We start from the raw sequence: 23,936 nt of genomic DNA, 5'->3' as shown, positions 1-23,936 counted from the left end.
AACGCTAGCATTGTTTTTTTCCTAAAGATAATCCTCAAAGGTTTGTGGGTTTTGGGGTTTTTTTGGATCACTTTTGGATGAGCAAGCCAATGTTTAGGAGTTAAGGAAGTTGGTTCGTTTTGGTTTTAATCTTTCACTGACAGAGTAGAGAGAAAAGGTGAGACATCCCATCCCATCCCAAGTCTCAGGGAGAGGTCAGGTTTAAAAATAAAAATGAGGATTGATGCATCCAAAATGTGTAGAGATCCTTGGTCATCCAGGTCGTGGTTGCTGTCCCAAAGGTGCCTTTTTTGTTTTGTTTTTTTTTGTCAGGAGGCAACTGGACTTTCTGGTTCTTTTTTTAAAAAAAAAATCCTTTTGGAAGACATTTCGCTTCTCATCCAAGAAGCTTCTTTTCAAAAGAAAAACAAAACAAGAAAGCCCAGTTGCCTCTTGAAAAAGCACCTTTGGGGACATCCTAAAGGTGTGTGGATGGAACAATAGAACAGTTCGACCAGCCCATGGAACAGAAGTTGCCCTCGGAAGTTGTGGGAGCGCCATCACTTGAGACTTTCAAGAAGAGATTGGACGCCCATCTGTCAGAAATGGTGCAAGGTCTCCTGCTTAGGGGAGGGGGTTGGACTAGATGACCTCTGCAAGGTCCCTTCCAGCTCTGATATTCTGTTATGTGTTACCTCTGTTTTTGTGGGGGGGGGTCCTCTAAGGCTCCCCAAACTCAGCAGGGCAGAAGTCAAAAGTCCCGCCCTTTGAGCGCTCCCATTCGCACCGCGCGCTTCCCGAAGGACCAAACCGGCCGCGTTCACACGATCCGCTCAACTTCAGCTTCATATTAAGCGCGATTAGTCGGGAGGGGAGAGAATTCACGCGCGATGCGAAAACCCAGCCTCCCTCCACACACACACCCCCCTCCCGAGACTCGTTTCAGGACGGACCGAGGGCGAATTGCACTCGACTAGCCCCTTTCGGGATGTCGTGTGAACTCCAAAACCGCGAAAGACTCCCGGAGGGCACAACTGGGGTGACAAGAGGCGGCTCGGGAAAGCCTCGCCAACCTCACAAGACAGCCCTTCCCGGAGGCGGCGGAGGCGGGGAGTTCGAATCCCAGGCGCCGAAAGGTTGAAATGGTTGTAGGGTCTCGCCGCTTGGGCGGCGGGTTGGACTAGATGACCTACAAAGTCCCTTCCAACTCTGATGATCTGTTATCTGTGATGAATGGGAACTGTAGTCCCGCGCGCCTGCGGAACGCACTGCCCCATAGGATCGGGTTAACATGTAACAGATAACCAGAGTTGGAAGGGACCATATAGGTCATCTAGTCCAACCCCCCGTCCAAGCGGAAGACCCTACACCATTCCTGACAAATGGCAGTCCTCCCCCCAAAGACGCGCAGCCCCCTCCACGCTTACCAGCTGTAAAGTGCAGAGGAAGATCAAAGTACATCGCCCGGTGCAACATCCCATCTTGGCTTTTTCCTCCTCCGCCTGGAGGGATGGAGGGGGGGACCGATCCCCGCGTGGGCTGCGGGCGCGGATTTCACCAAGCTGCGCCCGCAAAAGCCCCCATCGCTCGGCTCCGGCGTTTGCTCGGCTGGTGGCGGGTGGGAGAGAGAGAAGTGACCGGGGGAAAGAGCCGGAGAAGCGGCCGCAGCGAGGCTCAGCCTTTGCCTTTCCGAGCGGTCTTCCCTGGGAAACAAACAGCCCGGGCTTGAGCTCCGCGAAACAGCTGCTTGGTGACGCTTTGGGGAAAGAGCTCCGCTCGCAAACTCTTCCTCGGATGAAAAGGGAGGGAAGGGTGGGGGGGAGAGAGGGAGGGGAAGGAAGGAGGGGTGGGTAGGTGGGCGAGGGTGGGGGGGGGCGAGCGCTTCTTAAAAGGGCAACGCGGCTACAGGTGGGCCTCCCCACATGAGAGAACAGATTCACAGAGTTGGAAGGGACACCTTGGAGGTCATCTAGTCCAGTGATCACCAACCACGGGGGGTACCGCGAGAAGAAGTTGGTGGTCCCGCAGGAAAAAAAAATATTTCTTTTTTTTTATATTGCACTAAATACTACTTATCTTTTTTTTTTTAAAAAAAAAAAAAGTCATATTTGTGGTCAGCGGGATTTAAAATTATGGATGTAGTGGTCCCTGAGGTCCGAAAGGTTGGGTGACCCCTGGACTAGTCCATCCTGCCTCACTCCCGCCCCAGGGATGGGAATTAAAAATTTTTTTTACTATCGGTTCTGTGAGCGTGGCTTGGGTGGGCATGGCAGGGGAAGGATACTGTAACATCTCCAGTCAGAGGGTGGTATTGTTTGGCTCTCCGAACTACTCAAAATTTCCGCTACCGGTTCTCGAGAACTGGTCAGAACCTGCTGAATACCACCTCTCTCCCACGCCCACAAAACCAGGAGACTTTCCAGTGTACTACACCATTGCTTTTTTGTTTCCATTATGGATTTTCTCTTAAATACACTTCTTAGCGCTTAGTGGTGGTGTCTGGGTATTTAATTTGCTTAACAATGCAACTTTAATCGCCACTTCAAAAATATCAGCAACCGGTTCTCTGCCCGTTTGCTGGGTGGGCGTGGCCATGGTGGGCGTGGCTTAGTTGGCCTCCTGCACCAGGGTGTGGTGGGGGCCATTTTCACCCTCCCCGGGCTCCGGAGGCTTTCCTTGAGCTTCCAGGAAAATGAAAATGGCCTCCCCTGGGTTCCAGAGGCCCTCTGGAGAAGAGGTGGTATTCAGCAAGTTTGGACCAGTTTTGGAGAACTGGGAGCGGAAATTTTGAGAAATTTGAGAATGGATCTGGAAAGCAGGTTAGTGGAGTGGGGAGGGAATCGAGATTTTGCGGTAACCTTCCCCTGCCATGTTCACCAAGCCACACCCACCAAACCACGCCCACAAAACTGGTAGTAAAATATTTTGAATCCCACCACTGCTCTGAAGGCCAGAAACGGGCTTGTTTCTGGCCTTCTAGAGTCTCCAGGACAGCCTGTTTTTTGCCCACCCTGGACCTCTGTGCAGGTCTTGCAGAGGTGGTATTCAGCAGGTTCTGACCAGTTCTGGAGAACCGGTAGCGGAAATTTGGAGTAGTTCAGAGAACCGTCCAATCCCACCTCTGACTGGCCCCGTCCCCATCTCTTCTCTGCCTCCCATTGAGTCCCAGCTGATCGGCTGGGTCTTCTTTTGTTGCCCTGCACAGGAGAACGGAGCTGGAAAGCAGGTTAGTGGGGTGGGAAGGGAAGGGAGATTTTGCAGTATCTTCTCCTCCCACGCCCACCAAGCCACGCCCACCAAGCCATGCCCACAGAACCAGTAGTAAAAAAAAATGAATCCCACCCCTGGGGCCTTGCACTTACCTAGACATCCAAACCGGCTGTGTGGGGATTCCTGGAAGGGGAGGGGTGGTTTGGGCAGAGCCATCCAGGGGTGGGATTTGCCGGTTTGCCAAATTGGCCATAAAATTAGCTACGGATTCGCCAGAAATGGGGCAAAGTGGTAGCAGCCCACCCCTGTCGCCACCCCTCTTTCCCCACCATTGGTAAAATAAATTCCATCTTTGATAATATTCTACATCCTCTTCCTGTTTCATTTTCATTGTCAGTCTACCCATTTCTGTCCAGTCTAGTATTTTCATCTCACCGTATATCTTTCTTTGTTTCTAATATTGTGCGAAAATAATCCTTGCTGCTGTTAAGACATTTGCATATTAAATACATGCTTTTTCTTATCACATTTTTCTGATATTATAGCTAATAAAAAACAATTCAGGTTTAAAAATCTACATGTTTCCCTATCATCTTTTCGAAACCCCTGTGTATCTTGGCGCAAAAAGAGAAATAGCAAAATATATGGGAAAGGAATGATAAATTAACAATGGCGACTTCTTCTGATAAAGAATTGCTATGTAAAATGTTTTATAGATGGCATCTACTACCTGCTAGATTAGCTAAAATGTTTAAAAATAGGTCTAGCAAATGTTGGAAATGTAATCAAAAAACGACTGTTTTTTTTTTATCATTTGTGGTGAACTTATGTCAAAGAAACCTTACCCCATTTCTGACAGATGGCAGTCCAGTTTCTTCTTGAAAGCCTCCAGTGATGAAGCTCCCACAACTTCTGAAGGCAACCTCTCTCTGTTCCATGGGTTGATTGTTCTCACTGTCAGAAAGTTTCACAACCAAGGTTATCCTTTTGTATAGAGGTAACTGCTGGATCTTGTATGGCTTGGGTTCAAGGGATGGGGGACACCAGCCACAATCTTGTGTGACGTTTGAGTCGCAAACTATTTTGCCACCTAAACTTTATTCCCACAGAAGGCTGTGGAAGGCTAAAGCTTCTTCAAGTGGTCATAAAACATTTGATTGTGGGGGCCCTTGGTGCTCTCTGAGCATGTTGTTTTCTTGAAGACGTTTCATTACCCAACTAGGTAACACCGTCAGGGCTAGCAGGGAGAGGGGTTTGCAGAGAGTCCAAGGTGGTGGTGGTGGTTGTAGAGGAGGAGGAGCAGGAGGAGGAAAGAGAAGAGGAGGAAGAGGAGGAAGAGGTACTCTCTGAGTTCAGTGATTTTCTTGCAGACATTTCATTACTCAACTAGGAAACATCATCAATGCTGGTGTTGAAATTTGTGATCTTTGTGATTAAAGTTTGGTCTTTACAGTGAGGTCCAGACAAGGCAGTCATAGGTAAACCCTGGGTTGAAATCCACAATGGTTAAACCAAAACTGAACAAAGCAGCCATGTGTGTGAGCTGTGTGAACACTGGGAATGGATTCACTGGTACTGGTAGTGTTATTGTAATTATATACCCAACAATATATGGACTACACAACTCGATCAGGGCAAAACAATAGACGCAGTCTACATAGACTTCTGTAAAGCCTTTGATTCAGTAGTACATGACAAACTACTCCTAAAACTAAATCTTATGGTATCTCTGGACACCTGCATTACTGGATAGAAGCATTTCTGTCAAACAGACAACAAATGGTCAAAATTAGGAGTGTCCTATTAAATTCTGTAACTGTCAACAGTGGTGTCCCCCAAGGCAGCGTTCCAGGACCAACTCTACATAAATGACCTCTGTGATCATATTAAGAGAAACTGCATCCTCTTTGCTGATGATGTAAAGCTATTCAACACCACAGACAATACTGCTACCCTTCAAAAAGGCCTCGACTATGTATCAGAACAGTCAAACAAATGGCAACTTCAAATCTCAACAAATAAATGCTTTGTCTTACATATTGGCAAAAAAAATCAGAAAATAAAATACAAGCTGAATAGTCAAGACCTTGTTGATGATCCAAACTTTGTCAAGGACCTTGGAATACTCATCTCTAATAATCTAAGTGCTAGAGCCCATTGTAACTACATAGCCAAAAAGGCATCAAGAGTTGTTAGCCTAATTCTACATAGCTTTTTCTCTGGTAATATAACACTAATAACTAGAGCGTACAAAACATTTGCTAGACCAATACTCGAATACAGCTCATCAGTCTGGAACCCACATTATGTATCTGATATTAACACAGTTGAGAAAGTCCAGAAATATTTTGCAAGAAGAGTTCTCCACTCCTCTAATTGTTGCAGAAGGAAGGAAGGAAGGAAGGAAGGAAGGAAGGAAGGAAGGAAGGAAGGAAGGAAGGAAGGAAGGAAGGAAGGAAGGAAGATCTTGATGAGGAAGGGAAGGGCGAAGGAGTGTGCGTTGATTTTGAAAAAGAAAGGAAGGAAAGAAAGGACGGATGATGAGGAAGGGAGGGAGGAAGGAATGAGGGTTGATTCTGAAGAAGAAAGGAAGGAAGGAAGATCTTGATGAGGAAAGGAGGGAGGAAGGAAAGGAGAGAGAATTGGCTGTGTGAATGTCAAAGATTTAATCTCAGAATTCATGCACCTAAATCAGAAATCCTCTCTGAACTGTCCATATCCATCACTTTGTGTTCTTTGTGGCTTAAGAACTGCCAGTTGAACCTTCTGAGCATAACAATGTATCTTTCATTTGAGATAAAAAGGTTTCTCAAATCACTTGCACCAGAAAAGCAAGCCAATTTTAGGGAGCGATTGGTGCATTTAAGCAGCTTGGGCTGCATTTCTATCTAATCAACGTGTGCAAACTTTTCATTCATTAGAACCAAACAATACCCAATTAGAGCAGCCCTGCCTGAAAGTCTTTAACAGGATGTTACCCGAAATCAATATAAAAACAGGGCAGATAGGAATGCCCGTCCCCATATGGTTTGTCTCCAAGAATTAGGAATTTTAAAAAAGTGTATTTATGATTTAGAGCAGGGGTCACCAATCTTTCGGACCTCAGGGACAGGGGTGGGATTCTACCAGTTTGCACCTATTCACTAGAACCGGTTGTTAACATTCTAAGTTGTTGGGAGAACCGGTTGTTAGAAGAAATGACTGGCCTAATCCTGTAAGGAAGGCAGGAAGGCAACATTCTGGTGTTGCTTACAGAAACTGCCTCTCCGTTAACCCTTATTACATTCTTGGCAGGACTAGACTTCCTGTCTCAGGAACTTCTCTGGAGTTTTTTCCCCTCCTTTGCTGGTACTTTGCTTGTGTGGAGTGACCATTCAAAGTTACAATGGCACTGAAACAAGTGACTTATGACCATTTTTCACACTTACGACTGTTGCATCATCCCCACAGTCATGAGAAGCCAGGCAAGGAGATGCATGCCTCGATGTGAGTGATATTGAGTTGGCCACACCCAGCTAATAACATGACCAGCAAGCCACGCCCACTAAATAAGCCATGCCCACAGATCTGGTTGTTAAAAATGTTGAATCCCACCCCTCCTCAGGGACCACTAAATTCATAATTTTAAATCCCAGGGACCACTAATACGATCTGCCTAATGACTGGGTGGGTGGGCGTGGCTATGTGGTTATGTGACTGGGTGGGCGTGGCCAACTCGATGTTACTCATGTTGAGGGGCGCCTCACTGGCCTCTCCTCTCCTCGCCCCTCCCAGCCACTCCTCACCAGCCCACCCGGGCTCCTTAGGGCCCCAACAGGAAGCAGTTGTTGGAGCTAAGCAGCCCTCAGGAGAAAGAGTTGGCCAAGCAGCTCACTTCAAATTGGATCTGACTGAGAAGGAGGCTCAGCAGAAGCACCTCACTGAGGACTAGGAGCTGAGGCTTTCCAAGCAGAGGCAAGACCTGCGGGAGTGCAAGGCCAGGTCCTGTGGCCTGGAGGCTCAGCGGGCTGAGATGGTCAGCCAGTTCCAGGCCATGATGCAGTCCCACTGGAACGAGGCCCTCCGGCTCTTCGCCACCAACAGCCCTTCCCTCCAGCCTTTGCCCAAAGCCTTGCCCCAGGAGGCTGAAGCAAACCCCATGTCAGAATTTCTGCCCCCCCTCTGCCCTGCACAAAAAGACCCCGAAGAGGGGAGACTCTCTGCAGCAACACAAATGTTAATTGCGTGTATCCAGCCCAGGGGTGTAGTTTGAGGACTCCTGGTTTAGTGCAATATAAAAAATGCAAATAATTTTTCTGCAGACCACCAAAATTTTCTTGCAGACCACCAGTGGTCCACGGACCACCAGCTGGTGACTGTTGATTTAGAGCTCTTTTTCCTAATTAAAGACATTCAGAGGGGCTTAATTCTTAGGATTAATAAGGAATGCAATCATAGAGTCGTAGATTTGGAAAGGATCTTAAAAGCCATCAGCTATAGTCTAAACCTCCTTTTAATGCAGGTTCCTCCAACCTTGGTCACTTTAAGACCCCTTTATTAGGCATGGCTGGCTGGGGAATTCTGGGAGTTGAAGTCCACAGTTCTTAAAGTGGCCAAGGTTGGACACACCCCTGCTCTGAAGTATCTCTGAAGAGGTACATCTAGCCTCTTTTGGAAGGCCTTCCATGTGGCAGCCTGTTCCACCGGCTCATAGTTCATGGACTCAGGGAGTCCTTCCTGATGTCTGGCTTCAGGATCAGGATGTCCTGATGTTTTTAACTCACTGGTTCTGTCAGCCCTTTCAAGTAAACCAGACAAGAAACACAACTAGTCGAGCTAATTCTCTTTCTTGTAAGGCATGATCAGAGTCTTGCTAAATTTGAATGTGCAAATAATCCACTATCACGTTTAACCACCCAATCAATTGAGGCAGTCAAAGTTAAAAAGTGAAAGTTAAAAAGTGAAAGTTAACAGCTTAAAGTCATTATGTTGCCACAAACGGGCCAAGTCCAACCCCCCCTCAATGCCGTTGACCACTTGATATCAGGATTCCAGCAGTTACCCCAATTAAATCATGAATCTCGAGCCAAACTTCTAAAACTTCAAAAGGATTTGTTGGGAGTTAAAAGGTCCGGCACTGCCTGGGTGTAGCCGACTCTGAGTCACATAATTCATTATCACCCTTGACCCTGATTTTCCTTCACCCACCTGGATGTATCATAATTCATATTCTCCAATGGGATACCTCCATAGCCAAGAGTCATCAATCATGTTCTCCAGTTAGAATTTTGCATGGCAGAAATTTCAGTCACCTAGTTACTATCTTTGGAAACTATTTATGGAATGCACCTTCGGTTTTGCAAGCTGATGCACTGCTCCCCCCTCCCTTTCTGTTGGCAACTCTAAAAAGACCATAGAAATATTTTATGAGTTGACACGTGACAGCTTTAAGACTTGTGAACTTCAACTCCCAGAATTCCTCCTCCAGTCATGTTTTCTCAGGAATTCTGGGAGTTGAAGTCCACAAATCTTAAACTTGCCAAGTTTGAAGACCCTTGCCGTTGACCCTTATCTGATACTAATTTAGTGCTGAACCTTAGTTGACCAGATTCTTCTGTATAGACTTGAATAAATCTGTGATGCAACTTATTGGATGATCCTGATCCATTAAGCCTGACATGTCCTGGTTCAATGCCTTCCAAAGTCTTGAAATTACATAGAATATAATAGAATCTCAATATAGAATAACAGGAGTTGGAAGGGACTTTGGAGGTCTCCTAGTCCAACCCCCTGCTTTGTCAGGAAACCCTACACCACCTCTTTTTTGAGAAAACTTTATTTTTGAGAATCGCCAGACAATGTGTTATGGGGAAAGGAAGGGAATTGTAGGAAGTCCTGCCCTTCCTCAGGTTAAAATATTCTTTATTCTTAATAAGAATATTTCTATAGTGTAGAATATTTCCCCTAAAGGAGAGAAATCTTAACCAAGTCAGAAAGCAACTTCGGTCTTCCTGCCTTAGGAAACACAGCCTCAAGCAGAAGCTTGAAAAGACTGGTCTTTAGGAATGGAGATTTTATACCCATTCAGAAAAAGTGGGCCAATCTATTCATAAGCAAAGAGACTCCAAATAAGCAAAACAATAGGCAAGTCAAAACTGACAAGATTAGCTCAAGCATTTGTATTTCTCCTCTTCCCTGTAGAGCCAGCCATGACCCCTTAATGACCCTAATAGAAACCTAGCAACAGCCATTAAAATATTAAAGGACATATTCTTACACGGGAATAAGAATCTCAGTCACAAAGCCCCAAAGGTTGTATAAAAACCCACCTACTCTTAATTTTGTCAGCCACTGGAGAAACATGTTGTTGTCACTAGTTTCTGGCTACCAAATAAACAGAGACTTCCTTTCCTGCAGGCTGTCTCCATTTTATTTTCAGCATCTTTCTCCCGGCTTCGAACCAGACCGGATTTTTCTTCCAACAGAATGTTATAGTTAAAGTCCTTAAAGTACCCTTGGAATAGTGCATCCAGTTTTGGTCACCACGATGTAAAAAGGATGCTGAGACTCTAGAAAGAGTGCAGAAAAGATGTTTAGGGGACTGGAGGCTAAACCATATAAAGAACGGTTGCTGGAATTGGGTATGTCTAGTTTGATGAAAAGAAGGACTAGGGGTGACAGGATAGCAGTGTTCCGATATCTCAGGGGCTGCCACAGAGAAGAGGGAGTCCAGCTATTCTCCAAAGCACTTGAAGGAAGGACAAGAAGCAACGGGTGGAAACTAAACAAGGAGAGAAGCAACCTAGAAATAAGGAGACATTTCCTGAACAGTTAGCACAATTAATCAGTGGAACAACTTGCCTCCAGAAGTTGTAAATACTCCATCACTGGAGTTTTTTAAGAAGAGACTGGGTAACCATTTATCTGAAATGCTATAGGGTTTCCTATCTGGAAGGGGGTTGGACTGGAAGACCTCCAAGGTCCCTTCAAAGTTCTAACTGTTCTATTCTACTCTACTCTACTCTACTCTACTCTACTCTACTCTACTCTACTCTACTCTACTCTACTCTATTCTATTCTATTCTATTCCATCATCACTTGAGACTTTCAAGAAGATATTGGACTGCCATTTGTCAGAAATGGTATAGGGTCTCCCACTTGGGCAGCGGGTTGGAGTAGATGATCTACAGAGTCCCTTCCAACTCTGATCACCTGTTAAATCCTATTCTATTCTATTCTATTCTATTCTATTCTATTCTATTCTATTCTATTCTATTCTATTCTACTCTACTCTACTCTACTCTACTCTACTCTACTCTACTCTACTCTACTCTACTCTTTTCTACTTTACTCTACTCTACTCTACTCTACTCTTCTCTATTCTATTCTATTCTATTCCATCATCACTTGAGACTTTCAAGAAGATATTGGACTGCCATTTGTCAGAAATGGTGTAGGGTCTCCCACTTGGGCAGCGGGTTGGAGTAGATGATCTACAGAGTCCCTTCCAACTCTGATCACCTGTTAAATCCTATTCTATTCTATTCTATTCTATTCTATTCTATTCTATTCTACTCTTTTCTACTCTACTCTACTCTACTCTACTCTACTCTACTCTACTCTACTCTACTCTACTCTACTCTACTCTACTCTACTCTTCTCTATTCTATTCTATTCTATTCTATTCCATCATCACTTGATACTTTCAAGAAGATATTGGACTGCCATTTGTCAGAAATGGTATAGGGTCTCCCACTTGGGCAGCAGGTTGGAGTAGATGATCTACAGAGTCCCTTCCAACTCTGATCACCTGTTAAATCCTATTCTATTCTATTCTATTCTATTCTATTCTATTCTATTCTATTCATTCTATTCTATTCTACTCACTCTACTCTACTACTTACTCTACTCTTTTACTTTATCTACTCTCTCTACTCTACTCTTCTCTATTCTATTCTATTCTATTCCATCATCACTTGAGACTTTCAAGAAGATATTCTGCCATTTGTCAGAAATTGTAGGGTCTCCCACTAGCGGGTTGGAGTAGATGATCTATCCTTCAACTTGATCACCTTTAAATCTATTCTATTCTATTCTATTCTATTCTATTCTATTCTATTCTATTCTATTCTATTCTATTCTATTCTATTCTATTCTACTCTACTCTATTCTATTCTACTCTACTCTACTCTACTCTACTCTACTCTACTCTACTCTTTTCTACTTTACTCTACTCTACTCTACTCTACTCTTCTCTATTCTATTCTATTCTATTCCATCATCACTTGAGACTTTCAAGAAGATATTGGACTGCCATTTGTCAGAAATGGTGTAGGGTCTCCCACTTGGGCAGCGGGTTGGAGTAGATGATCTACAGAGTCCCTTCCAACTCTGATTATCTGTTAAATCCTATCCTATCCTATCCTATTCCTATTTTATTAGTAATACCCATGGCCATTGTCAAAAGAGAGAAGCCAGAAGGATTTCAATCCACAGGATCCAAACCGATGTTTCTCAAACTTTCTGTAATCATGGTGTAGTAAGTAAATATTTAGGATATGCTGGGATTGGCCAATTAAGCAAACAATCATTTCCAACATTTTTGTCCATAAGAGGATTCACATTTTAGGGGAGGTAATATAATGAGCGTGGTTGCGGTCACATGTGTTTACCATCTATTTCTAAATTATATTTTGGCATTTATATATACATAGAGCATCAACAAAAATCCTTGCACAGTTTTTTAATGCTTAATAACTTCACTTGTGTATAAGATACAAACAATGTGTGAACTGCTACAGAAAGGAGAAATTGTTTAGGAGTTAGCATATTTGTTTGGAGAAGGTTAACTCTTCACATATTCACCATGTTTTTGGATGCTAAGCACACACAGTTTTGAAGTTCTCAAATATCTTAGGCTATTGTCTCTGATTTGTTGCACTGATCACATCTGTTGTGCTTACATTTGGTCCAATATTCATTTAAAAAAAAACTTCAAACAAATCCTTTGTCTTTACAAAATAGCCCCCAAAATATTGGACAAAAATACACACATGGTTGGAAAAAAATGATAAAGGAACATATAGATTGAAAACCAGAAATGTTTCTGCTGGGCATTTTACTGGATAAGTATAATAAGGGGAATACATATTTGATGTTACATGTATTAACTGCAGATAGAATTGTATTTGCACAACAATGGAAAAGTGAAGAGATCCCTACAGATGAAAATGTGATTAAAAAAAATACTAGAATGTGCAGAAAGGGATAGATTAACACGTACAATTATGGAAAAGGAAGAAACTGAATACCTATTGACATGGGACTTATTTTATCAATGGTTAGCTAATAAAAACGGAAGTTAGAAATATGTAGATGAAAGAAAAAGACTACTATGATATAAGGGAAGTTTGTTAAAATGGATAAGCAACTATTATTATTATTATAGAACTAAAACCAAAGTAATGAATATTGTTGTAAACATTTTGATTATTTCCGAAAAATATTTGTACCTAGACAACACACTGTTTAACTAAAAATTGAATCTTTATTATATCTATCTATCTATCTATCTATCTATCTATCTATCTATCCACTCTATCTATCTATCTATCTATCTATCTATCTATCTATCTATCTATCTATCTATCTATCTATCTATCTATCTATCTATCTATCTATCTATCTATCTATCTATCATCTACCTATCTATATTTGTTTTCTGAGGTTTTCGGGGGTATTTGTATGTGGATCTTTGGTTATTCGGGTTTTCTCCCGTGTAAAACTGGAAGTATCTTGGCAACGTTTCAATGAAATCTCATTCGTCATCTTCAGGCTTGTGTCTTCAGCTCTGTGCTTCTCGGAATAATTAATTAATTATATATATATTCTTAAGTTTTCGCGGGTACTTACATGTATGGTATTCAGCTCTGATTGGGTATTTTCCCATGTCATTATAGTTGTGCTTTTAAAGATGTAGCAATATTTCGGCAGAATCTCATCTGCCATCATCAGGCTTCTGTATTGTGTTCGAACATATATATATATATATGCATGTATGTATAAGTATGTATGTATATCACACACACAGGGGTGGGATTCTACTGGTTTGGGCCAGCTCTATAGAACCGGTTATGATTCTGCGCAGTTTGGAGAACTGGCAAATCACACCACTGGCTGGCCCTGCCCACCCCTCCCCTCCCAGCCAGTCCTTATCGCGCATGTGCAACATGGCTGCCTACCGCCTGCTTTTGCCCACCCGCCACGCCAGCCATTGCTGCCTGCCTTCGCGATCGGTCAGTGAGGCTCTGCAAGCAAGCCCCAGTCACTTACCTGTAGCCACTAGCCACCTCTCATGGACCAGGTCTGTGTCTCCGGTGAGGTCAGTGGCTGCTTCTCTCGCCTGCTGGTCTAGCTGGGAGAGCGAGAGAGTCTTTCTTGGCATAGCGAAATTTAGCTTATCGCTGTGCAAGATAGACTCTGTCCCTCTCCCAGCAAAAGCACCGGGAGAACATGTGGAGAGGCTTATGTTGGCTCCCGCAGGGTCAGCAGCTGCTTCTCTCTAGCTGGGAGAATGAGAATTTCTTTCCTGGCACAGCAAAATTTAGCTTTGGGTTCTGCAAGTCCCCATCAGAAAATGGCTCTAGGCGGCAGAGAAGCAGCCAGGTTGAATCCTGTTTCTCTCTTGCCACCCAGAGCTGTTTCCTGAAGGAAGGAGGACTTGCAGAACCCAAACCAGCAACTCCTGGTTGCTAAAGTAAATTTTGCAGTGCTGCACAAGACGGTTTCCTAGGGCCCCCAGGGTTGTCCTCCCGGAGCACTGCCACCACCCCTCTGAAGCTCCCCTTCGGAATAGATCAGTAAGTTCTTGTTTGGTTTCCCAGGAAGGGCTCCGTCGTGGAGGGCTGTGTCTTTGGGCCAGGCGCTTTCTGTTATGTCCCTGGAACTTGCCAAAGTCCCCACCCAGGTCCGTTCATGCTGTGGGGGCATTTGCTGCCCCTCATTGGCTGGCCTCCCTCGACAGCCGGCTATAAAAGCCAGCTGCAGGGTCCGGCCAGCCGCTGATCGCTGGGAGCCTGCTCCAGGCAGGGCTAACACGTTCAGTCCTTTATTGTTCCAATAAAGTCTTGTTGCACCTAGCCCTGGTCTAGCCTCTCATTGCTCAACTACAACACTGGCGACGAGGATGGGATGGCTACCAGAGGCAATTCGCAACAGCTGAAATCACTAAAAAAACCGCTGAGCCGCAGCCGCGCCGCCGGAGAGCTCGGTCAGCAAGAGCGAAAGTAATAGCGTCTGTAGCCGCTTGTTAGCAAGCTACAGAGGAAAGTGAAGCACTGCGAGCCGCAGCCGCTCAGCACAAAAAGAGCGCGAAATTCAAACGGCGATATAGCGCGGTGCTGTTATTCCGAGCTACTGACACTCACACGGGCGCAAACTCCAAAGCGCTATCAGAGGCGGCAAGCCAGCACTGCCTACGCTCTCCAGGAGCGTGAATTTCAAAACGCTGCCAACAGTCGTTGCAGCTTTTAGCCAATTGTAGCCCAGAGAGAGAGCAGAGAGGTCTATGAAGCCTCTCCAGAGCTGAAGTCACGAGCCTGACAAGAGCCCAAGTGCCATTTGTGTCCCAGAGAGATTTTTCAACAGCATATCACGCAGGAGTCCTTCATCATGAACTCCAACCCAGCCTTTCCACCGTTCAAACCGGAAGAAGAAAAATGGGAGTCATACAAGAATTGTTTTAACCACTACATCGACGCTATCAGTCTGGCTGATGCTGGGGAGCACAGAAAAAAGTCATTCTTCCTCAGCTATTGCGGGGCCATCATTTTTGATACTGCCACAGCACTCGTCGCTCCACGTGAGTTAAAGAATATCCCCTGGGCAGAATTGTTAGAAATTCTCACCAACCATTACTCCCCCAGGCCCTCACAAATCGCGAGGTGCTTCACCTTCCGGATGAGGAAGCAAGCAGAAAAGGAAACCGTCAATCAATATATGGCCGCCTTGAGGACTGCAGCCCTCCACTGCGGGTTCGGGAACTATCTTGATGACATGCTCCTCGACCAGCTCGTCTGCGGGGTCAAAGACCTTCACCTCCAGAGACGACTACTCGCTAGGAAGGACCTCAACTTATCCCAGGCCGTCGAGGAAGCCTTGGCAGCAGAGCTGGCAACCCAGTCCGCCACTGAAATTCAAGGCCCCGTTCCCAGACAAAGCTGTGCCACTGTCCATTCAGAAGAGGTAGTCAACGAAGACGACCCTAACGAACAAACAGACATCCACCGCCTCACCCATGCCAAACAACCGCAGGCAGGAGCCAGGCTAGAAACCAACAGCGCACCCAAGCACATCATCCTATGCCTATCCTGTGGTGGACCTCACTCGAGAGCTACGTGCAAATTCAAGGGTGCCATCTGTAACCAGTGCCACAAAAAAGGCCACATCGCTAGAGTCTGCCAGGCCGCGCACAACTCAGCACAAAAGGTTCCTTCCTTTTCCCATTCTGGCCCTCAAAGGCAAGTACTCAATTGTCACACTTGCTACCATGCTAACCACACCTGTCACTCTATTAGTAAAATAACACTTTCCGTTCTGTTAGAAGGTAAACCTTGTCGTATGGAGGTTGACACGGGGTCAGCGCTCTCAATCATCTCGTGGAGCACCCTCAAGAAAATCCAGCCCAGACTATCCAGAAACCAGCTCCAGAAGTGCCAGATCTCCTTGAGGGATTACCAGGGAAAAGACATTCCAGTGCTCGGCAAAGGCAAGTTCCTGGTTAATTTTAAAGCTTTTAAAGGCCACCTGCCTCTAGTGGTAGTTAACGGCAACCTCCCCAGTCTTCTGGGGCTTGATTGGTTCCCCTACCTCGGCCTAGGGTTAACAGGAGTCCATGCTGTCTCAGCTTCTGACACTGACTCCTTATTCACTGACTACTCAGACGTATTCAGCAATGAGTTGGGGTGTTATAATGGTACCCCATCTCATTTGCAGTTGACCCCAAGCGGTTCCAGTCCGGCTGAAACCGCGAGAGAGTCCCATTCGCCATTCGGCCTAAACTGGACGCAGAGCTCGATAAATTATTAAAGCAAGGGGTCATTGAGCCGACAGACTTCGCCAAATGGGAGACGCCAATTGTCACACCCCTTAAAAAAGATGGCAGCCTGAGAATTTGTTCTGATTACAAAACAACAATCAACCGCTTTCTACAAGTTAGCGCGTACCCTGTCCCGGTCATTCAACATTTACTGCATACCTTTGAGCCTGGCAACATTTTTGCCAAATTGGACATGTCACAAGCGTATCAGCAGTTCCCCATTGACAACCAAACGGCCGAACTGCAGACCATTGTGACCCACAGGGGTGCCTTCCGGTGCAAGCGTCTCCAGTTTGGCGTAAGTGTTGCCCCGGGCATTTTCCAATCCCTCATGGAGCGTATACTACAGGGCCTCCCTGGCGTAGTACCATACTTCGACGACATATTGGTCTCCGCCAGGGACAGACCCCAACTCTTCCAGAGAGTCAGAGCAGTGTTAGACAGGTTCAGACAGCATGGCCTCAAATTAAAAAAGGAAAAATGTGCCATTGCCACTAGACAGGTGGACTTTCTGGGCTATAAGATTGACGCCTCAGGCATCCACCCCCTAGAGTCCAAGGTCAAGGCAATTCATGAGGCACCCACACCAACCACCAAAGCTGAGCTACAAGCCTTTTTGGGATTATTGAACTTTTATGCATCATTTCTACCTCACAAAGCATCAGTAGCAGAGCCTCTACACAGGCTCTTAGATAAAAAAGCACCTTGGCACTGGGGACACAAGGAAGACACCGCTTTTCGTGCAGTCAAAACACTGCTCACATCTGACGCGGTCCTCATTCAATTTGACCCACACCTTCCACTGGTACTAGCCGCGGATGCTTCCCCTTTTGGGATTGGCGCCGTATTAAGCCATAGACTACCCAACGGCTCTGAGGCACCGATTGCCTTCTTTTCCAGAACGCTCTCAGCAACAGAGCGTAACTATAGTCAGATCGACAAAGAGGCTTTAGCCGCAGTGGCCGCGGTTAAGAAATTTCATGAATTCCTGTTTGGCCACAACTTTGAGCTAATCACGGACCACAAGCCTCTCCTGGGTCTTCTTTCCGGGGACAAACAGACGCCCCAAGTGTTGTCCCCCAGAATGAGGAGGTGGACCTTATTCCTGGCGGCCTATTCGTACAAGCTCATCCACCGCCCAGGAAAAACGTTAAGTCACGCAGACGCCCTCAGCCGCTGCCCCCTGCCAGCTCCAGCAGAAGACCCGGCCCCGGTCCACGCCATCTTCGATGTCACCGAGCTCGACCTTCCTGTCACCGCTCTCGACATCGCCACCAAATCCAAGACGGACAAAACCATCGCCCAGGTACTGGACTGGGTGAGGAGGGGGTGGCCGGGCTCAAACCTTTCAGCCGAATTCACACCTTTTAAGACCCGTCAACAGGAGCTGTCTAGCATACAGGGCTGCCTGCTGTGGGGCACCCGGGTGGTTATTCCGGCCTCACTTCGCACTCCAGTCTTAGAGGCACTACACGAGGGTCACCCGGGCATCGTCCGGATGAAGGCGTTGGCACGAAGCTACGTCTGGTGGCCTGGCCTGGACGACGACATCGTCAAGTGGGTAAGCTCATGCCAACCCTGCCAGGAATCCAGACCATCCCCTCCAGTCACCACCCCCACAAAGTGGGAGAGCGCCAACGCACCTTGGTCAAGGCTACACATTGACTTAGCGGGTCCAATACACGGCAAGACCTTTTTGGTGGTCGTAGATTCATACTCAAAATGGATCGATGTGGCCCAACTATCCACAACCACCACGCTAGCAGTTACCAAGGCTCTAACTCGCCTATTCGTAACACACGGGTTACCAGACACCATTGTTTCAGATAACGGCCCCCAGTTCGCCTCAACAGAGTTTAGCCGTTTTGCCACAAACCTTGGCATCCGACATATCTTCACGGCTCCCTTCCATCCTGCCAGCAACGGATTGGCAGAACGAGCCGTTAGATCCACAAAAGAAGCACTAGCCAGATTCAGCAAAGAAGATTGGCATCACAGGCTCTCCCGTTTCTTGCTGAGCCAACACTCGACCCCTTGCATGGTCACCAACAAATCCCCTGCAGAACTTCTAATGGGTAGGCGCCTAAGAACTGTGTTGGACAGGCTCCACCCTCACTATTGTCCTGACACCCCCCTCGCTTCAATGACGGGGGTCAGAGATTTTGTCTTGCAGGAACATGTATTTGCGAGGAACTATGCCGGAGACCCGCTGTGGATTCCAGGAGTGATAGTAGCCATCACCAGCCCCCGGTTGTACCGAGTCCAGCTGGAAGACGGCCACATCTGGAGAAGACACCTGGATCAGCTAAGGAAGCGACAGGGTACCTTCGCCAGTGACGGATCGTGGGCTCAGGTCGACCCCCAGGTGCCACACCAAGCTCCCATCGTAGACCATGCCAGGGCCACTGCGCCACCTCCACCTGGACCAGGAGAGTTGGCAGTAGGACCGGGACTGGCCGATGGGTCCGCCACCGGCACCAGTAGACGGGACCACAACATCGCCTTCCAGAAGCGCCACACCGGTGCCAGTGCATACCCCAGAACGAGGCTGCACCCCATCGCCAACCCTACCGGGTTCCTTGGACTCTGAGACACTTGGTAACTCACCGGAGTTACGACGCTCGGGGCGCCAGCACAGACCGCCCGCTTATTTAAGTGACTATGCGTGTTCGCATCTGGGGGGAAGGGGTGTTATGTCCCTGGAACTTGCCAAAGTCCCCACCCAGGTCCGTTCATGCTGCGGGGGCGTTTGCTGCCCCTCATTGGCTGGCCTCCCTCGACAGCCGGCTATAAAAGCCAGCTGCAGGGTCCGGCCAGCCACTGATCGCTGGGAGCCTGCTCCAGGCAGGGCTAACACGTTCAGTCCTTTATTGTTCCAATAAAGTCTTGTTGCACCTAGCCCTGGTCTAGCCTCTCATTGCTCAACTACAACACTTTCTGTCGGGCCTCCTGCCTCGCATGGGACGGCGGGAGGAGGATGTGTGTGGTGGAGAAGGCTGTCTGCAGTTCTGAATCCAGGGGTGTCTGCAAACTTGCATTTGTATGAGGTCGGAGCCCCATGGCTGCACTGGCTGGGAGGACACTTGCCCCACATGATACTTGTTCCATATTAGCAGGCTTGAAACCCTGCATTCCTATTGGTCCACAAAGACCGCTATGTGATTGGACAGTCAGGACGGCTGTGATTGGTTCACCAAGAGTCTACCGCGATTGGACGAAACCAATCGCGGGAAACTCAAAGCGATGTCATTGTCTGCCTAGCCGCGGCTAGCTCTATAAGAAGAGCCGCCGCGAGCGCTGTTTTTTTTACTCAGAACTAGCCTGTTAAATAAAGAGCTGTTGTTCACTTAACCGGAGTCTCTCGTCTCTAGGAGTCCGACCTACCGAACATGACAATACTGCTCACCTGCCTGGCCAGTGTGTGTCAGAAGAGAGGAAGAAAAACTTGGCAAGTCTTTTCTTCCTCCTCGGGCATTCACACAGAGTGAATGTGAGGCTGGGATCTTCTGTGCACGGGCGAGTCCTTCCAGCACCATGCACATGCAATGTGTGCACGGCATGCTCGTGTGTAGGCCCAAGAAGGAGGAGAAGATTCTCCCTTCTCCCTTTCTCCCTTCGCAGCATGAAGGCAGCCGCCACAGCCTGTCCCTTTAAGGTACCTCAACGCAGGGGTGGTGGTAAGGCGGGGGGACCATAAAGGGACAGTCAGGCCACAGGAGCCGCCTTCCGAGTAGCTCCGCTGCGAAGAGAAGGGAGGAAGAAAAATTTGGCAACATTTCTCCTCCTTCTCGGGTCGAGCGTGCAGACACGGCACCGGGAGGATCTTCTGCAAGGAGTCGGCACGTGGGCGATTCCCTCCGGCACTGTGAGATGTGCGAGTGTTTGCTCTGGATGGATGGGTCTGAGAAGGAGGAGCGAAGCGGCCAGGTTGAATGCTGTTAGCGTGGCTGCAGAGAAGCAGGAAGCAGCTGCCAGCGATACCCTCATGTGAAGATGTTGGAAGCAGGGAGGCTCGACGCTCTCAGGGGCCGTGAAGTCCTCGCCACCTCTCTGACACCTGCCAAGTCTCCTCCCAAGGTGCTTCTCTTCCTCCTCACCAGAAGCATTACTTTTGGGGAGACTGCAGGATTGCCCCACCTCCCTGCCAGCCATCTGGTCTTCAGTACTGGATCGTCAGATTCCCACTACCCAGCACCAGTTCAGATGTTCCTTCCCCCTCACAGCCCCCAGGGACTGAGAGAGGGAGAGATGAGAAAGAGATGAGAAAGAGAGAGATGAGGAAGAAAGAAAAAGAGAGATGAGAAAGAGAGAAAGAAAAAGAGAGTGATGAGAGAGAGAGAGAAAGAAATGAGAGATGAGAAAGAGAGCGAGAAAGAAAAAGAGAGATAAGAGAGAAAGAGAAGGGGGGAGAAAGAAAGAGACAGGGAAAGAGAGAGATCTGTTTAAAAGAAAATAGAAAAACGGCTCTTTCAGTGTTTAAGGTTAGGCAAACACCATGGTCATTAAGTGAACCTTGTGGTCATTAAGTGAACACTGATTTTTAAACAAGTCCCTTTCCCACAATGGGCATTTTTAACTGGAAACCAGAAGGAATTGTCAGAAACTGGTAAAAAAACATAGAAAACCTCAGGCACATGACTGTGTGGGATGTTGTAACTGGTCATAAGAGAGAGGGGGGGGAGACTGAGTGTGTGTGTGTGTGTGTGCATGGCTGTCAACACTCCAAAAACAGGTCAAGCAACTCTGGGGAGGTCAGTCATAAATTAGAACACTTGCTAAGCAACTGGCCATTAAGCGAAGACCACTTATATTTTGTTTGCCAGTCACATGACCACCAAGCCACACCCACCCCAGTCACATGACCACCTAGCCATACCCACCCCAGTCACATGACCACCCCAGTCACATGGCCACCTAGCCACTCTTAGCCAGTCACATGACCACCTAGCCATACCCACCCCAGTCACATGACCACCCCAGTCACACGGCCACCTAGCCACTCTTAGCCAGTCACATGACCACCAAGCCACACCCACAAATTAGGCCATGCCCACAGAACCAGTTATTAAGAAATTTGAATCCCATCCCTGCACACACACATATATAAAATACCCGTTTCCCCTGAAAATAAGACCCAGTCTTATATTTGGGGTTTTTTTTCCTCCAAAATAAGCACTAGGGCTTATTTTAGGGGGGAAGTCTTATTTTTCCCCATGTATAGGAGGCCCACTTTTCTGCTTGTTCATGGTCACAACAGGGCAGGAGGCCATGAGGCGGGAGAGCGCAGCTGTCCACGTGCCTTGCATTAGCTTACCTCAGGACCCTGCAGTCAGGCCATCCATACCCTGACACGACCATCCTCACCTCACGACGGTAGCCCCATCCAGCAGAACCTTGCATGGCCTCCAGCCCACTTTCTTCTGCTTACTCGTGGCTGCAACAGAGCAGGCAAGCGGAGAGACGGTGAAACGGAATGGGCTGGCAGGCGTGGGAAGCTCATCTTCGTGTCTCTCAGTTTACCCACGGCCCATGTGGCAAGACAGGATCGCCTGCCTTCCCCTCTGCACCTCTGCCTCTGTCTACTGCCAGTGCCACCATATGAAGACATGAAGACAAGTCTCCCATGGCAGCCCACCCGCTCCGGCCCATTGACTCTTGCCTTTTCAGCATCCCGCACATTGCATCCAGACCACATGCTTCCCCCTGCTTCTGCCTGATAACAGATAACAGATAATCAGAGTTGGAAAGGACCTTGTAGGTCATCTAGTCCAAACCCCTGCCTAAGCAGGAGACCCTACACCATTTCTGACAGATGGGAGTCCAGTCTCTTCTGGAAAGCCTCCAGTGATGAAGCTCCCACAACTTCTGAAGGCAACTTCTGTTCCATGGGTTGATTGTTCTCACTGTCAGAAAATTTCTCATTATTTCCAGGTTAAATCTCTCCTTGATCGGTTTCCATCTATTATTCCTTGTCTGGCCCACAGGCACTTTAGAAAATAGCTTGACCCCTTCCTCCTCTCTATGGCAGCCCCTCAAATATTGGAAGACTGCTATCATGTCTCCCCTGGTCCTTCTCTTTACTAGACTAGCCATGCCCAGTTCCTGCAACCGTTCATTGTATGTTTTAGCCTCCGGTCCCCTAATCATCCTGGTTGCTCTTCTCTGCCCTTTTTCTAGAGTCTCAACATCTTTTTTAAAGTGTGGTGACCAAAACTGGATGCAGTACTCTAGGGGTGCCCTTACTAAGGCTTTATAGAGTGGTATTAGTACCTCACTTGATCTTGATTGTAGCCCTCTGTTAATGCAATTTAGGATTGCATTGGCTTTTTTGCTGCACACTGCTGGGTCATATTTAGTTGGTTATCCACTAAGACCCCAAGTTGGAGTAGACAGGTAATCAACTCCCTGCATTGAGCAGACTGTGGTTTCTGCTGGACACCATCAGCCCCCTTGTCCTCACTGCCTCCGGTTCTGGCCCCGCCCTGCCCCACACCCAGATGACAACATTAACTAGGGCTTATTTTGGGAGTAGGGCTTATATTAGGAGCATACTTAAAAGTCAGGCTAGGGCTTATTTTTGGGATAGGTCTTATTTCAGGAGAAACAGGACACCTATACATACCTAGAATATTAACCAGTCTGGTAAAAAGTGAGTATATAAGCAGGAATTGAACAGATCTCATCAATCCAAGATTGTTGAACCAAGGTAACACCATTTTTCTAAAATAATAATAGTAAAAAAATTTTTTTTGCTAGTCCTTAGTGTGCAAATCCATAATTTTTATATTTTGATGAATGTTGAATTTTAGGTAGATTCAGATACACCTTCACATTTTTGAACCATACTTTTTTAATCCTTTTTTTCTTTTTCTGACTAGAAAAAAACCAAATGGGAAAATAATAGGTAAGCTCTTTTTTTGCATGCAGGTGTTTCTTTCAACATTTTTTATTTCTAGTGGAATGAAGATGTCATCCAAGGAATAAATCTTTCTAAATCTATTCAGGAACCATAAACAAAAACTTTTACTGATCTATTCTTTTATTAAGAAACATACATATTATAGTTAATACAACCCACCGGCCAGAATAGTTCATCTTTCTCTAAACAAATATTTTACAAATATTTAAAGAAAGCTGGTATTTCTTACAAATGATCAATAACTTTTCAGCAGTCTCTGGATCAAAAGACTTCTTTGTAGCAAGGAGAAGGGAGGGAGGGAGGAAGGATGAAAGGAAGGAGAAAGAGGGAGGGAGTGAGAGGGAGTGAGGAAGGGACATAATGAGAGAAAGAAAGAGCAAAAGAGAGAAAGAAAGAAAGAAAGAAAGAAAGAAAGAAAGAAAGAAAGAAAGAAAGAAAGAAAGAAAGAAAGAGCGAAAGGAAGGACAATCCCATTTGTTGAGATACGATCCCATATTCAAGACCTTCAAAAATCTCACTGCAAAAGTTTCTGCCATCCGCTCTTTTGTCTGGATTGATAATTCCCTGCAGATTCCTAACAGCATGGAAAAATTATGTAGTAATTCCAATTCACCAAAAAAAGGGGGAAAAAAGATAAGAGACTCCCATCCAATTACTATCACCTGGCTCTGAATAATCACTGCATTATATGTGAAGCATCTCTCAAAAACTCCCTGATTGGCTGAGCCAGGAGGAAAAAAAAATGAGCTGCAA

At 46.6% G+C, this 23,936-nt stretch overlaps 1 protein-coding gene across 3 annotated transcripts in view; it reads right to left on the bottom strand.

Annotated features, from left to right (window-relative positions):
• The window catches only part of NKAIN4 (sodium/potassium transporting ATPase interacting 4), a 354,886-nt gene that overhangs the window by 134,114 nt on the left and 196,836 nt on the right, over positions 1-23,936 (bottom strand). For 2 of the 3 annotated variants that reach the window (XM_087928897.1, XM_087928899.1), the window contains exon 1: positions 1,407-1,785. In XM_087928897.1, coding sequence (XP_087785023.1) covers positions 1,407-1,460 — 54 coding nt within the window. In that variant the 5' untranslated portion in view covers positions 1,461-1,785. Of the gene's footprint in view, positions 1-1,406; positions 1,786-23,936 lie in introns of those variants that run through there. The other variant, XM_087928898.1, reaches the window with a different exon arrangement.

The sequence above is a fragment of the Pseudonaja textilis genome, chromosome 3 (assembly GCF_049901715.1).
Source record: "Pseudonaja textilis isolate UNSWEBS1 chromosome 3, rPseTex1.2, whole genome shotgun sequence".
NCBI lineage: Eukaryota > Metazoa > Chordata > Lepidosauria > Squamata > Elapidae > Pseudonaja > Pseudonaja textilis.
Note: the sequence above shows the minus strand (reverse complement) of the source record. Positions and strands in the feature narration are given on the sequence as shown.